The sequence below is a fragment of the Scatophagus argus genome, chromosome 8 (genome assembly GCF_020382885.2).
Source record: "Scatophagus argus isolate fScaArg1 chromosome 8, fScaArg1.pri, whole genome shotgun sequence".
Lineage (NCBI taxonomy): Eukaryota > Metazoa > Chordata > Actinopteri > Scatophagidae > Scatophagus > Scatophagus argus.
In genome coordinates, this window is record NC_058500.1 from 19,283,533 (window position 1) to 19,298,746 (window position 15,214).

The 15,214-nt window shown below is 41.6% G+C and overlaps 1 protein-coding gene across 2 annotated transcripts; it reads left to right on the forward strand.

Annotated features, from left to right (window-relative positions):
• Positions 1 to 16: 16 nt before the first annotated feature.
• On the forward strand, positions 17 to 14,577 carry plekhm2 (pleckstrin homology domain containing, family M (with RUN domain) member 2). Of its 2 annotated transcripts, XM_046396562.1 has the most exons (20): positions 17 to 746; positions 2,770 to 2,876; positions 3,051 to 3,160; positions 3,288 to 3,387; positions 3,570 to 3,657; positions 3,753 to 3,927; positions 4,967 to 5,026; positions 6,467 to 6,749; positions 6,826 to 7,629; positions 7,714 to 7,783; positions 8,266 to 8,356; positions 8,595 to 8,659; positions 8,909 to 8,997; positions 9,238 to 9,370; positions 9,839 to 10,020; positions 10,233 to 10,298; positions 10,620 to 10,779; positions 10,944 to 11,123; positions 11,342 to 11,458; positions 11,566 to 14,577. In XM_046396562.1, the coding sequence occupies exons 1-20, from the start codon at positions 687 to 689 to the stop codon at positions 11,701 to 11,703; spliced, it is 3,078 nt and encodes a 1,025-aa protein (XP_046252518.1). In that variant the 5' UTR covers positions 17 to 686; the 3' UTR covers positions 11,704 to 14,577. The 2 variants fall into 2 exon arrangements, with proteins under 2 accessions (XP_046252518.1, XP_046252519.1); XM_046396563.1 differs by lacking the exon at positions 4,967 to 5,026.
• Positions 14,578 to 15,214: the final 637 nt, after the last annotated feature.

A 15,214-nucleotide genomic window follows, 5' to 3' on the forward strand; every position in this document is an offset into this window, starting at 1 on the left:
TTTGAAAATCAAAAAACATTTACGAATGTATTTCGTTGGTTTTCAAAGACGAGCAAAGAAACCTTGTGATTGTCAAAACTTTGAACGCTGTTTGGCCCGCTACTCCCTCATGTGTTGATAAAGTGTACAGAGGTCAGCCTAGCAGTGACGTAACCCACTGACTGACTGGGAGAGTTCGGACACCGGACAGCTAGTGGCAAGTAACCTGAGCATCCGTGAATTTGATGTGACAGTAACCGACTATATACACCAATACGGGAAAGGGGAATACGTCACAATAACTAACCACACAAGGAAAAGGAAAAGATGATAAAAAAAAATTTGCTGCTGAAAGTTACCCATTTATGTACTCTAAAAGTTGCTAGCCACCCCCAGCCTGAGTCTGGTATATAAAAAAAAAAAGTCAAGTGGCTAACAGCTAACCTGAAGCTAGGCAGACAGTACTTGGCTAATCGGATCTGATGATAGAAGTTAACTTATCTTCCTACTTGCCAGGCTTTAAGGCGATGGCTGTGAACTAGCGGTGCTGACAAAACCAATGTATTTAATTGACAGCCCAAGCTGTGTCTGTATCGGAGAGCAAGATCATGCTAGCTAGCTAAGGGGGGGGCGTTAGCTTTAGCAAAACAAGAGCCCTGCTTAAGCAGTCAGCTGACAGTCTGGTGTAAGCTGCCAACAGACCAGTGATGGATCAACTAAAAGTAAAGGATCGCATATTGGAAAACATCTCCCTGTCTGTCAAGAAGGTAAGCGGTATTCAACTGTTCAACACACCTAAATATTGTCTGAGGACATGAGTATTTTAAAGTGCTTGAATTACCCTAGCTAACATTAGGTCATCTCTTGTCCGCCAAAGGGGCAACTTTGATACCGGGGTGCCTTACCAGCTCGCTGTCACGGAAGGGCCTTGCCCTTACTGATAGAAGCAAACAACTAATGAACTGTTCGGCACAATTCATTAATTCATCTTTATGTTTTAGAGCTCCAGCTTTAGGCTGTCGTGTTTTGTTTTCTCTTTATGACCTCGGTGAACAATAGTGGCACCAAGCCCCCTGCGTGGTAGCTCACTGCCGCATGTGTTGGAAACACATCTGCAACAATACTGCAACACTAGATCTCGGCTCCTAATTTCAGCTTTAGTTAGGATATATTTTATATTTTTTCGTGTAAGTATGCCTGGTGTTGTGAAAGCGTTCTCGTAACCCGACTGACAGCATTGCATCTTCTTTCTCCATTCCCTGCTTGTTTTTTCACTCACTTTCCAAAAACATGTGTGTTTGGGTTTTTATTTTGCATGGGGTCTGTCATCTGTCTCTTTCTCAATGGCTTACTGTGACATCTGATGGATGATTGCTTTACAAAGCCTCACATTGGTGCATTTAATGCACTGAGCCTAGTACTGTCTCTCTCTCTCTTGCTTAATCCACAATTTTCCTCCATTTTTAGTCTCATTTACTGCGTTAAGTTCTTTACTGCAGAACTGTTAAAGTGACTATGAGACAGTATTCCCCAAGCTTCCATGACAGTTTACAGTGTTTGCCCTAGGCAAACATTGCTTTGTCATGTGAAGATAGTCACAGGATATAAATTCTCCTTCTCTGGGTCACAATCCTCAAAACTATGAAACTATGAAACACACTAAGCATCTGCATGTTGAGTTGTGTGTGTGTGTGTATGTGTGTGTGTCAGTAGAAAAGTAAAATTTTTGTGAATTAATCCCATACAATAAGATACCTATGATGAAGTTCAGAGTTTAGAGATGTTTGTTGCTTCTGCTCTTTATCTGTCAGCAAATTGAAATGAAACAATGATTGTAACAATAAGTTGGCACGTTTTACCATTAATTACATCCGCATCAGATCAGCAATGTAGAAACTGTAGACCTTTAATTCATCCCTCTGTCAGCCTGATTCACTTACTTCTTGTTTCATGAGTGTTTTTGCCTTCAGCCTGGTCTTGAGCAGTAAAATTGCCATACAAGGAGTACCTATACACTGCAACAAAACACATGCTCTGTGGAATTTAGGTCAGGAACATTACATTTGGCACAAAATTCCTTGGTTCCAATGACTGTATGTTGCACTTTAAGATCATTGTTGCGCTGTACTGTACTAAACCTTGGGGAAAATCACCGTTCACTCCATATTGATGTGAACACCATTAAGCACCCTAATGGCTAGTGTCTACTCGAACTGTAGAACTTTGTTTCATCTCAAGTCCAGTTTGTACATCTTTACTTGTTTTCGGCTCAAATACAGAGCTGAAAACAAGTAAATGACTCGATCTTCAGGTTACAAATTCATCATGGCTAAAAAAGAATCCCATTGCTTGGCTTGTTTGCGTTAAAGCAGTTTTGTAATTGCATGCTTTTGGAAGCTCTTTAAACAGCTTCCTCCCAGAGTCATTCAAGATGCCAAGTTGTCTGAACACTCATGTAACAGCCTAGTAGAGGTGACAGTCTATGCTGCAATTTGTGCCCTGCACATATACTAAACTACAACATTTTGAACCACAGGTGGTTTCAGGTACATGGCAATAAACAATAAAAAAAAATTCCTCTCCAGATGCATGTACCTAAGTCAGGCTGTCCGAATGATTCCAGCTTAACTGGTTAGAAAATAAATATCTTCACAGGTATCATGATAAAGGTCTGTCCTGCATAATAACTTAAATACAATCACTTCTTTATAAGAGAAATACAAAAAACTTGGAGTAAAATGTTCCCCTCCCCAGCAAAACAAACAGCAGAGAAACCATCTCTCTCTACAGTTGCAGAGTTACTTTGCAGCCTGTGAAGATGAGACTCCAGCCATCCGAAATCACGACCGGGTTTTGCAGCGACTATGTGAACACCTTGACCATGCTCTGCTTTATGGGTAAGAGGCTTAAATAGCACTTTTGAAAGTTGCATGGTGCAAATAATATTGTGGATATTTTGCTTTATGTTGCTGTCAATTTTCTGTGGAATTTTAGTTCTTGTCTCATCACTCTACTGCTCTTCTCTCTTGGCCTCAACCATGTGATATTATTGGCTGCTTCCTACACTGCAGACTGCAGGACATCTCGTCAGGCTACTGGGTCCTGGTCCTTCACTTCACCAGGAGAGAGGCTGTCCGTCAGATAGATCAACTTCAGCACATTGCAACCAACCTTGGTCGAAGTGAGACATCTCTGTCACACAATGAAACACACTCACACACAGAGCACTTGGGGGGTTGGCATTAAACGAAAGTTCATCTTTCAGCGGGTTACATGCATAGAAAAAAACTCTTCTTTCCTTTGCGTAGGTCGTGCATGGTTGTACCTGGCACTGAGTGAGAGCTCTTTAGAGAGCTATCTACGACTCTTCCAGGAGAACCAAGCATTACTGCAGAAGTATTATTTCAAGTAAGTCATCTGATCTTTCCTTAGATCATTCCTGACATCACAGATTGACCCTTATGTGAAGCAGTTATTGCATTTCAGTGATTACTGCCTGTTGTTGTTATGTTGGCAAAATAACTGATATATTCAGTTATTTTTGAGGTAAGCAATTGTCTGTGACTCAAACGGATTTCTGTCTCCGTTAGGAACGCACTGGTCTGTAGTCATGATCATCTCACGCTCTTCCTCACACTGGTTTCTGGTCTGGAGTTCATTCGCTTTGATCTGGAGCTGGTCAGAGCAGAATTCATCACAATATCAAAAGGAATTCATCTCTTAAATGTTAGTGGCATGTCTGTAGTGTTTCTGTTTTGGTCCTGCTCGTTCAGGATGTGCCCTATCTGGACGTGGCCCCCTACATGCCAGAGTACTACAAACCCCAGAACCTGCTGGACTTTGAGGAAAGACTGCCCAGTTCAGACAGCTTGTCCCTGCACTCCTTCACCTCGCTCACCTCCACCAACCTGGAGTGGGATGACAGTGCCATAGCCCCCTCCAGCGAAGGTAAGCAGGAGGGATGTCCTGATCTTGATCCGGTTCCATACATTGATATAATGTTAATGAAAATGACTAAACATGTACCTGACACACTGAAATAACAGCTGTAGCCTTCTAAATCTGACTGTCTTAGTTTTTGCAGACTTCTTGGTATATGTACTTAAGGTCCTAAGTCAGAACTATAAAGCTGAAAACACGATCAGCCAATGGGAAGACATATCACTCTTTTTGGAGCAGGTGGGACTACAGATAAACCTGACTGTTGTACATTGGTGTTACAGATCAGATTTTGATTGACTTTTTTGAGCTGATACCAGTACATTAAGATACACCCAGATCGGCCTTGATACCGATCCTTAGGATTGGCTGGGAACATCCCCTGGAAGCAGCACTCCTGTTTTATTTCATCCCTTGTTTCACTTTATCACTAATGATTGTCTAATTTGAGACAGACTAACCAGACAGACTGGTTTTTCTTTGGACCCAAAGACAATCAAATGTCTAATTTCAGTTTTGGGGGCTGCTGTGTCTTGAAATGCCTCTAGTTTTGACACTTGTTATTGTATGGACTAATTGTGATTAATAGTGACCCTCTTGCTGAATGGCAGCCTCTGCTGTACTGGTTTATGACTTGATCAGGCCTTGCTCGAATGCAGGTACACGCTCATGCTTTGGTACAAATTCATATAGTGATGTCAGGCTAATGGCACGCTGATGCAGAAGTTGTATTGATTCTTCCAAACTCTTGTGACTCACTCATACCAAAGTGCATTTTATCAAATGGATCACTTGGTGTGCAGAGGCTCATGGGTACAGAATGTTCTCACTTGACTGATTGCAGTGCTTTCCCCATCGCTTTCCACAAAGTAGTCAGTCAATTTCCCTGTTTTAGTTCCTACTTGTCAGTTTTTTTTCCCGCCATCACTTTTGTTATTTTGTACATGCCAAATGTCATGATATTTTTCAGTTTCTTTGCCATTCTCTCAATCTCCTGTTTCCACTCCATCTCTCTCTAATGTTGAATGTTATCCCTCCTTTTTTTTAGATTATGATTTTGGTGACATCTTCCCCGTGTTGCAGTCATTGCCAAGTGCAGACTGGGAAGGTGGGACATTGGTCAACCCCTCCCCTTCCTGCTTTTCCATCCCCTGTTCCCTCCCTCCTATCTGGCATGACCATCCCTTAGTTTGTGCTTAATGCATGCTGGGTACTCTAGCCAGTAATTACACATGTTAATATCTAAAATGCAGTTAGCTGGTGCAAAGCCAAGCATGATGAAAGGGAAAGGTATAAATACTTTGACTTTGAGAATGGATTGAGTTGGAAGGCAAGTGGGTTGAATGTAGATTTGTTTAGCACATGACGACTAAACAAATAAACCTCTACATTGATTATTATAGGAGAAGGTAATGTTTCCCCTCTACTAAACCTTCCCATGAAGCATGGGGGTTCATCTAAGTCAAAGCCTTTTATTGCCACGTGTTAGTATTTTCAGTTCCAGTGAAATGTACATTTTTAGTACAGCCTTTTTATTAATGATAATTTGTTAAGTTGCCAGGTAAGTTTGGGAAGACAGCACTTTGGTTCTCTTGGGAAATTCAGTGTCGGGTGGGTCTATGGAATGGTCATCTGTCATGTTCTGCATGTGTTTTTCATCTGGGCAATGATCCTAATGTTCACTGCGCTTTATTATTTACAACAGCAAGATAAACGCCTTATGTAACTGGTACTCACCTTTGTCCAGTCTGTCTCATTACATTGTGTTATCTGTTTGTCCTGTGTATCATTTTTTTGTAATGTCTTCTCTTCCTGTGTGATATGTGGCACTGGCCTAGGTTCAGCTCAGGTGTAGACTGAGTGCATACTGCTGAGCATTACTACAGCATCTGCAGCAAGCTGCTATGAGCACACAGAATATGAATGTCTGTCATCTCATGGTCGACTACTCCTTTATGGTCTAAATTTTAATTAGTAAAAGAAATCATGTTTAGTCCACTCACAATGAATTCCAATATGTGCAAAAAAATACTGACCCCTGCAAAGGATATTATCTAAACATTCGTTAAGTATGACCCATCTCTAGCTGGAGAAGTGATAGTCCTTTACTTAGGCCTGTGCCACTGTAAAGACAGCTGCTGCCTGTGTACCTATTTGATGTCTTGCACATTGCGTTTTGTGCCTCTCTGACCCTGCCAAAGAACTACAAACAATTCTGCAGCCCCTAACATTAATTTGTTTTATGATGATGATGAAGAAGAAATACACAAATTTTTTTTCTGAAATTGTCTCTTTGGACAACTTTCCATTGGTGGTGAAAACATAAACAACAAAAACATCATCCAGAAAGTGTATGGATTGAGAAGACCTTTGCTACTTTTACTAAAGACTAAATTACTTTGTATGACTAAAGTTTCTGATTTCAGTCTTTATCACTCAACTTACCTGATGAGACTGTGCCAAAAAATGAGTGTATTTCTTCTCTAGTTCTGAATGTGCATGGCTGCCCCTTTTTATGTTTACTCTTAATGTTTGATTGTCATGTTAGAGGGTGACCTGACTGACCAGGCCAGCTGCCCACGATCCAGTGGCTCTGATCCCCTGACAGTCATCAGTGACACAGTGGTTCTTTCAGCTGGCCCTGTCAAGATGAAGGTGGCGGTTCATCTTTCTCCGCACAGCCCCACGTTCAGACACAACCCTTTCAACGAGGATTCAGACACTAATACCACCAACACGTCGGCTGATGTCACACCAGTTCATGTGGCCAGCCGCCACAACACCACTGGAGATGACATGGAGAACGGCAACAACGAGCTGGAGGTCATCAGGTAAAGTAGCTACATCTTCAGTTTCTGGCCTGTAGGCTTCTGTCTGTTAATCAAATTGTATACACTCCTCCTCCAGGATGGCCAGACGAAGGAAACCTGCCAAGAAGCGACGAGGGAAGGGCTCCACAGATTCCAGCAGCAGCATCCATAACTCTGTCTCCTCCGAGCACATGGAAATGGACAACAGCCTCCTGGCCTCAGAGGATGTAGATCCCTTAAACTGCACTGTAATTCAGCTGGATGCTGATGCAGAATCAAGGAGAAACAGGGTGGGAACAGAAGTTGTTGATGAAGGAGATGAGGACGGAGTAGAAGGTCTCCTGCGGCTTCCAGAGATGACCGACACCTCCATGGATAGGGTGGGCCAGCCCCTTAGTGATGTCATGGACCGACTCAACGGAGCTCTGGATAAGGAGGAGGCCTGGGAGCGCTCAGAGAAGGGGCCGGAAAAAAACAGTGAGGGCTGTGACCAAGGCCCCGAGCCCCCTGAAAAGCAGCCCTTTCGAGAGGATTCAGGGGGCGAGCCACCTGACCGAGCCCCAGGAGAGACGTCTCCCTCCCCACTGGGCACAAGCCCAAACTTCCTGCAGACCTCTTCTGCAAATGCAGACTTATGCTGCTTTACCCCCTTCAGTCCAGACTCTACTCCCTCAGGTGGTGGCCACTATGACTTTACAGAGCATGGCGAGCCGCAGACTCTATCAGGTGGCCCTGAAATTGAAGGAGAAGCAAAAGCAACAGCAGGACAGGAGCCAGACATGAATGCCAGGGAGGAAGACACAGAAGGAGGACAGGCAACAGACAAGAGTGCTGAGGAAGCAGAAGAACTACAAGAGGAGATGCTCAGTCCCTCTGAGAGTTCTCATCCTGCAGAGTTTAAGTAAGGAGTTTCTACAAAATGAGTTGTATGTAGTTGTGATGTTGTTTAAAGTATGTCTGATGTTCTTTGTTATTCATGTTTCAGGGTGGACAACAATCACCTGCTTCTTCTCATGATACATGTTTTCAGAGAAAATGAGGAGCAGCTCTTCAAGGTGAACACAGACAGTCACGTTATTCTTTTTTTGTTTTGAAAGTGATGTCATAGCCTTTTAATGGACAGAAACAGAAATGAATTTTTCTTGAACAGTAAGTGAATAAATATCTTTATGCCGGTTTTGGTATTGTTTGACTCATTTTGACATTGAAGAAGTGGTTTGGAGTCTGTTTTGCAGTGGAAGTGTTGCAAGGCTCAGTTTGCCCAATTGACTAACTGCTTTTACTGGCTGTTGAAAAATATTTGACTTTCGTGGTTTGAAAACATCCAAGCTATTCACACTTTTTCTACACTTTGCACCTTACCTTCTAAAATTACATAAATATCAAGTGAATAAATATTGGATTGGTTTGTGATAAATGATGAAACACTGAGCTACAGTCTGGCATTGAGTTACTAGAATCCATCACTAATGACTAGAACAGTTTGAGACATGAATATGGTGGTTGCCAACAGTTAACAGAATTTATCTTTCTGCAGATGTTGAGAATGAGCACAGGCCATATGGAGGGAGACCTGCAGCCTCTTTACCTGCTGCTGACTGACTGTTACATCTACCTGCTTAGGAAAGGTAAGTGGCTCAAAACCCATCATGCATTGGCTTTATTTGGTAATAAGAGGTGGAACAGAGCAAGTTTTTATTTGAGACATACTGATGTTGTTACTGGGAGTCACAATACATTTTCTTATCTTTAGGGAACATGTTCACTGTGTAAACCACTGATATCTACCTGTATCAGCAACCCTGACAGTTTCTTTTTTCTGAAATGTGGTCAATGTTTTTATTTTACTTTTGTTTTCCACGGCAGGTGCAGCAGAGAAGCCCTACACTGTAGAGGATGCTGTTTCTTATAATGAGCTGGACTATATTTCAGTAAGTGCCCTGCTTGACAAGGATTGGCCATGTTCTCTCATTCACCTGTGGCTTGAGCTGCTGTTATTTTTCACGAATGCGTTTCTCCAAACAACCATGAGTTAATACGGTTGTATGTCACATTGCTGACTCCGCAGTCTACATGGTCCTCCGTGTGATCTGTGCATAGTTAATGACGTGATATTTGTCAACCATGTAGACTTGATCGTGCCTGTCTGAAGTGTTAGCAGTAATGCTGTCTTCCTTTAGGTGGGCCTGGACCAGCAGACAGTGACAGTGGTTTGCACCAACAGACGTAGAAAATTCCTGTTGGACACAGCTGATGCTTCCCTGACTCTGTGAGTGCACTTCATGTTTTTTTTTTTATCTTCTTGACTCCATACTGGACCAGATACAAAGACTGAATAGCTGAAATACTCAGAGCTTCAAGCATTAATTTCCACCATCTTTGTGTCCATATGTGAAGAGCCAGCATGTACACCTCCAGAATCTCAACTGCACTATGTGTTCATCTGTGGTCTTATGTGTCAGTTAGTCTCTGCTCTGAGCTTATCCATTCTGTTGTTCTTCATTTACAGTTGGTTCTTGTCTGTCCTCAAGTCAGCCATGGTGAAGGGCTGTCGTGAGCCTCCTTACCCCTCTGTTCTGACTGATGCTACCATGGAGAAACTGGCACTCACCAAGTTTGTCTCCCAGGAATCACAGTGTGAGGTAAAGACATGTTAAAGCTCACATAAAGTATAGTACCGGTAGCTCTTCGTATAGGTCTGGTCACATGTGTGGCTAATTAAACATTAATTAATTAAGACAAAATTACTAAATCTTCTGTAGATCTTTTTTTTTATTTTTTGGATTCATTTGACTCCCAAGAACCTCACACTGAGATTTCTGGGAGACCACTAAAATGACACAAGAAAATTAGATTTAATTACACTTATATACATGTGAAAAGTGCATAGTAATCCAATGCAGACCTTTTTGGAAAGTGTCTCCATGCAGTAATAACTGTATGGAAATATGGAAAAAATGGCTGAAAGGTAGAAAATTGAAAATCCAAATCACTAAAGTTTCACTGAAAGATGCACTAAACCTTTAGTTTTTCTGTATTTGTATTCACTCTTCTCTTCTTTGGATGACTTTTTCAAGTAGTAGTAAACAAATGCTTGCCTGTTTTTCCAGGTATCTGAAGTGTCTATCCAACTGTATTCACTGGTCCACTGGGAGGATCCCTTGGACATGACCCAGGGTGGCTCACCAAGCTCTGGAGCACCTTCCAGCACCAAGGATGGGACTCTGCAGTACCGGGCTGGAACCACCTATCTGGGCAAAGAGCTGTGGAAAAGCTGCTACATCATCCTCAGGTATGGACAGGTCCAACACATCAGTCAGCTGATATCCACAAGTTCATTTAAATATACACTGGCTGTAAAACACACGTACATCTGTAGACTGTACAATGCATGCTGTAAAGCATATCAGTATTCTAAATATTATATAAAAGAAGGTTATATTTGCACGATATAAGTTTCAGATTAGGTTAATATAAATATTTGTTCTGTCATTTTTCTTGCAGCAATGGGATTCTGTACCTGTATGCAGAGAGAACTGATGTGACGCCTCTGCTGTCCGTCACTATGGGGTGAGCTTCAGCTGATTTAAATGTCTTTTTTCTCAGCAGACATTTTGACTTGTCACAGCAGGAAAAGCACAGGCGTTGTTGTAATATCATTAACAATGGTACTCTTCACTGGAGTGTCTCAAGACAGTGAGACAGCATAAATAACACCAAGACCCTCAAACTGAAATGCTAAATGGAATTCAGCCACCATTCATTTTATTATTTACATCTGTGTCATGTCAAAATGTCTTGTGCAAAAAAAGGCTCATTCTGCTGTAGATGGTTAAGCTGTGGAAGTCTTTAGCACTGAACTTAAAAAAATGAAACATCCTCTCCAAACAGAGGAGAGCACTGTGGAGGCTGCCGTCGCTCAAACAGCACAGAGCGTCCTCACGCCTTCCAGGTCATCCTGACAGAGCGGCCTCCGCTGGAGCTCAGCGCCAACAATGAGCAGGACATGGCCGACTGGATGCAGCTGCTCTGCCAGTCTGTCTCCAAAGGGGTAAAGATTTGTATAGTTCACACACCGTGTGTTTAACAAACAGTTGTTCTATTGCTTGTATCTCAACGTTGTATTTTAACTTAATGCAGAATGTCAATATGGATTAATATAAGCTCTGTTTATGTAACCAAGCTATAATTAAACTATGACCCACGTACTTGCAGGTTATTCCTCAGGGTGTGGCTCCCACTCCATGTATCCCATGTTGCCTAGTAGTGACAGACAGGAAGCTCCTAACCTGCCATCAGGACTGTCAGACCAGCTTCTTCCGCTTGCTGGGCAGCGTTGATATCGGTGACGTCACAGCTGTCAGCGTGGAGAACAACAAAGAGTACTGTGTCATTGTGAGTGGCTTCACTCCTCTCTGTGTTTATCCAATAATTGAATGAATGCATGTATTTTGGTGTGATCTGTGTGCTGCACTGTTTAGTGCATTAACATTAGTGTTAAATTGTTATTAAATTCTGCTGTTTTTTGGTCAGGGCACTGATTGCATGGTTATTAGCATTTAAAATATGAGTTGAGATGTTTTGCAAACTCGATGCACTTTGTTCCTCTGTAGGAGTTTGCAGCAGATCGGGCCCATTTCCTTCCTCCATGGGTCTTGTACTTCAGCGGCTCTGAGGAGAGAAATCGACTGCTGGAGGCGTTAGGCAGTACTTGGAAGGCCATTTTCCAGGTGGGAAGATAAACTGTCAATATTTGTCCCAGGATATCAGCATTCAAGATCTTAAATCTAACTGCTGCCACTTGTCATCCATCTTGTCAAACCCTCACTGTACACAGGTTGATCTCCCTCGCAGAGAGGTGATGGATGTGGCCTTGCAGAAGCGTTGTGGTGAGGCCCTCGCCCTGATGAGTAGTGCCTGGCAGAGGGCAGACAGTTTGGCCCGAGGCAGAGCCCAGCGTGAACCCTGGTGCTGATGGACACACACAAACACACCTGTGGGAAACCACTGACACAGACTGACAGTTAAATGTTCTGATATAGTTCCCAGATAGATGGACTTAACTCTGACTTAAAGTCACTGCAAACTATTCAGAGTTCCAAGCTGAGAGACTGAGACGAACCAGTCAGATGTGGTTATCAGTTGTCGTACTACAGCTTGTGATACATCAATGTCATGTTTCTGTCAGAGAAACTTCTGCAGAAGTAGTGATGCTTATGGCACATCACATCACAGTGTCGCAAGAGTCAGACATTCTCTCTTGTAATCAGATGATATTACCAACCTTGAATGTATCATGCATTCACATATATCCTGCTGAACTGAGTTTAAGAGTTTGTCATCAGCAACCAGCAAAGTAACCAGTTTTCTTCAGAGGAGGATCCACCTTGTACAGATTTCATCTAGAGGTAGATAAAGCTAAAAACACATCCGAGTACATTGAGGAAGCTGAGTGGGGAGGAAGGTAACTATGACTAACAGCTTCCCTGCACAGTGAAAAGAGACATAATAATGTTGTCTTTAAAAAAGCTGGTCATATATATCAAGCAAGCCATACATGAAGGGGTCCGTTGCTCACACTCCTCGCGTTGCACACAAAATAAATCAGTAACACTATGCTCACACTACTGTGTGAAGGTAAAAGCTCCTTGCTGACTAATAGAAGATGTTGTAGTGAACCCTAACTGCGGTACTATTATAAAGTAAGTATACAGCGCTTGTACAGTATAAACACATTGTCACTGATGGTTGTGTCTGCGTCGGATATTCAGTTTCAGCTCATCTAAGGAGACATACCTCCACATTGAACTATTGTCACATTGACCGTTAGCTTGAGGCACTTGCACTGTTACAGGAAATGCTCTTGCCTGTGTCATCTGTCTGAGATCTTTCCTTATTGGTTTTAAAAAAAGAGAACTATCAGGAAATGCAACAGACTTGCCTTTTTTCTCCCCTCCGTTGAGACGAGTGGAGGCTTCCATGCAGACTTGCACATTGTTCGTCTTTTTTTTTTTTTTTTTTTTTTCTGATGGTTGTAATACTCTAAAGTTGTGGTTTTGTGTTAACCTGTGCTGTGTTATTTCCATTTTAGAGATAGTGGGAGCAATTGTTACTAAATTATTGAACTGAGTTGACACAGGATAATATTGTTTGTGTCAGCTACGAGTTGTCTTGGCTTATCTATTTTGCACCAGTGGTTGGTGGCGTTATACTGTGCTATATGATCTAGCAAGTCCACTAACTTAGAACATCCCTCACTGCACTAGTCACCAGTAAGGGTAGGACCATGCTTGAAGTATATACAATCCTTAACTAGCCTTTCAACTTGAAACAAGTGCAGCATCTGTTCTTAGCAGATCAGTGCTTTTAAATAGCCTGGAATGTTGTGCATTATTAAAGACAGAAGGATTTGACCCTAAACCAAACTCCTTTAGTTTCCCTACAGATTATGGTTATTAGATAGTGCATGTGTTACAATCTGGACTTAACGTTATTAATGATTCGAGTGCTGCTGTTCTCATTGCGATGACAATGTCGCCTTTCCGACAGCCTTGACTGAAGAGGACAAAATGGCCAAATCGTTTATTATAAACAAAGCACTATTCTGCTTTTTGTAGTGGCCTTACACTGTACCATTTGGCTTATTGCATTGGAGCGCTCAAAGCAATCATCTTGGTTTATATTTCTTTTTATTGACAAGTCAAAATTTGTGCTTGATGTAAGGCTGGGTATCAAACATCAATACTCTCCAGCATAGACATACTGGTGTTTGTATTGATTGTTGCCACAGAGTGTTTCCTCATGTCATTTAACTGTTCTCTCATCAGATATTGCTGGATATTTGTTGTTAAAAATCAAGCAGTCAGTGATTATATTCAGCAAATTGAATATCAAATAGTGCTGTTGTGGTATCCAAAATTCAGGTACTGAAGAGCATCTGTCAGAGCTGAAGAGGCCCCAGTGTCAAATAATACCCAGTTCTATACATATGTCACTTGTGTATGTTTGTACAGTATTCTGTGTCAGCATTAATCAGTGCTTTAAGCCTTTTTAAGTGCCACTTGGTCTCATTCATCTCCTGCTCTTTTACAAAGGAATCTAATCTCAGGTGAAAAAGGTATGTCACATCCAAAACCTTAAGACTCACCGTGTGTGTGTGTGTGTGTGCGCGCGCTTGTTTTTTAAATTACTGCTGTCTTTTTTTTTTTTTTTTAATGAAGTATTTTTTAAATATCTCCTTTTTTCTATTTTTCTTCTTCCGTTCCATTGCATTATGAAGTTTTTTTGGTGCACACAGAGAAGGCTGGGAAGTAATATTAAATGTTGGAAAAGGTTTTATGTAAACCTGCTTTAATAATTCAGTGGGTTTTAAAATAGGATTGGTTGGCTGCGTGGTTGGAATCCTCTTCCCCAGAAGATTACTTTTTCTGAATAGGGAGAGTGCAGTTGCAATAGTTGGACTTACTTGAAATGTCTGTTAGATTATCGGTAAAAAAATTAACCGCCAAAAGTTGTGGCCTATGAAGTGTATATAAAGAAAAAGTTAAAAGTTGGTCTTTATGAGCTTTGTTTTGAATGAAAGACATTGCTGGCCAATGATGGATGCCATCTGATTGATGCGTTGTGAAAAAGCACTGCTTGGTTTTGTTTATAAATGTATACTGCATGTAATATTTGTATTATGTTTGGCTGTTTTATTGAACTGTAAATAGAGCACTAATCAAGTTTAGCATACTGTACATTCACACATAAAGACGTGCATGTTGGGAAGGTTTTATACTGTTCATAATGGTCATGAATGTGCAAATAATGTGGTTGGACAGCATAACTGAATAAACTAAAATGGAAACCTTGGCTCCTGTGGTGACACTGAAAACAGTCATGTTAGAGCAGGGACAAAAGATTCACAGGTAAGAGAGCAGTTGTGTGTTAGGTGAGGTACCTTCTTTTGCATAGTTGGGCAAAAAAAATTTGAGATGCATGAAACGTATGTAAAAACAGAATGTAATCACTTTCAATTTCAATTCAATTCAGTTTATTTATATAGCGCCAATTCACAACAAAAGTTATCTCATGACACTTTCCATTTAGAGCAGGTCTAGACCAAACTCACTTGCAAACAAAAGTTATGACGAATGGAAAACCTTGTTTTCTAACCGAAACAAGCTAGTGCAGTGTCACCCATCATCATCCATCACTGTATGCCATGCTCTAAAACAGTGTTGTCACTGTTGCAGTTCCTGCCAGTCACCAGTAGAGGTCATACGTGAGTCTACAGCTCCACCACCTGAGACATCAACATCCAACGCAGCACGAAGCAGTTTATGTTCACAGCTGGTGAACCTGGTGTTATTGATTATCTTTTTGCTGTTGCTAGAGAAACAAGTTACCACTAGTCTTGTTCAGATGGATTTTTGTTATTTTAGCAGCACAATAGTGTTATCTTGGGTGCACTTTATTTGTTACCATGGTTTCAACAAGGCATT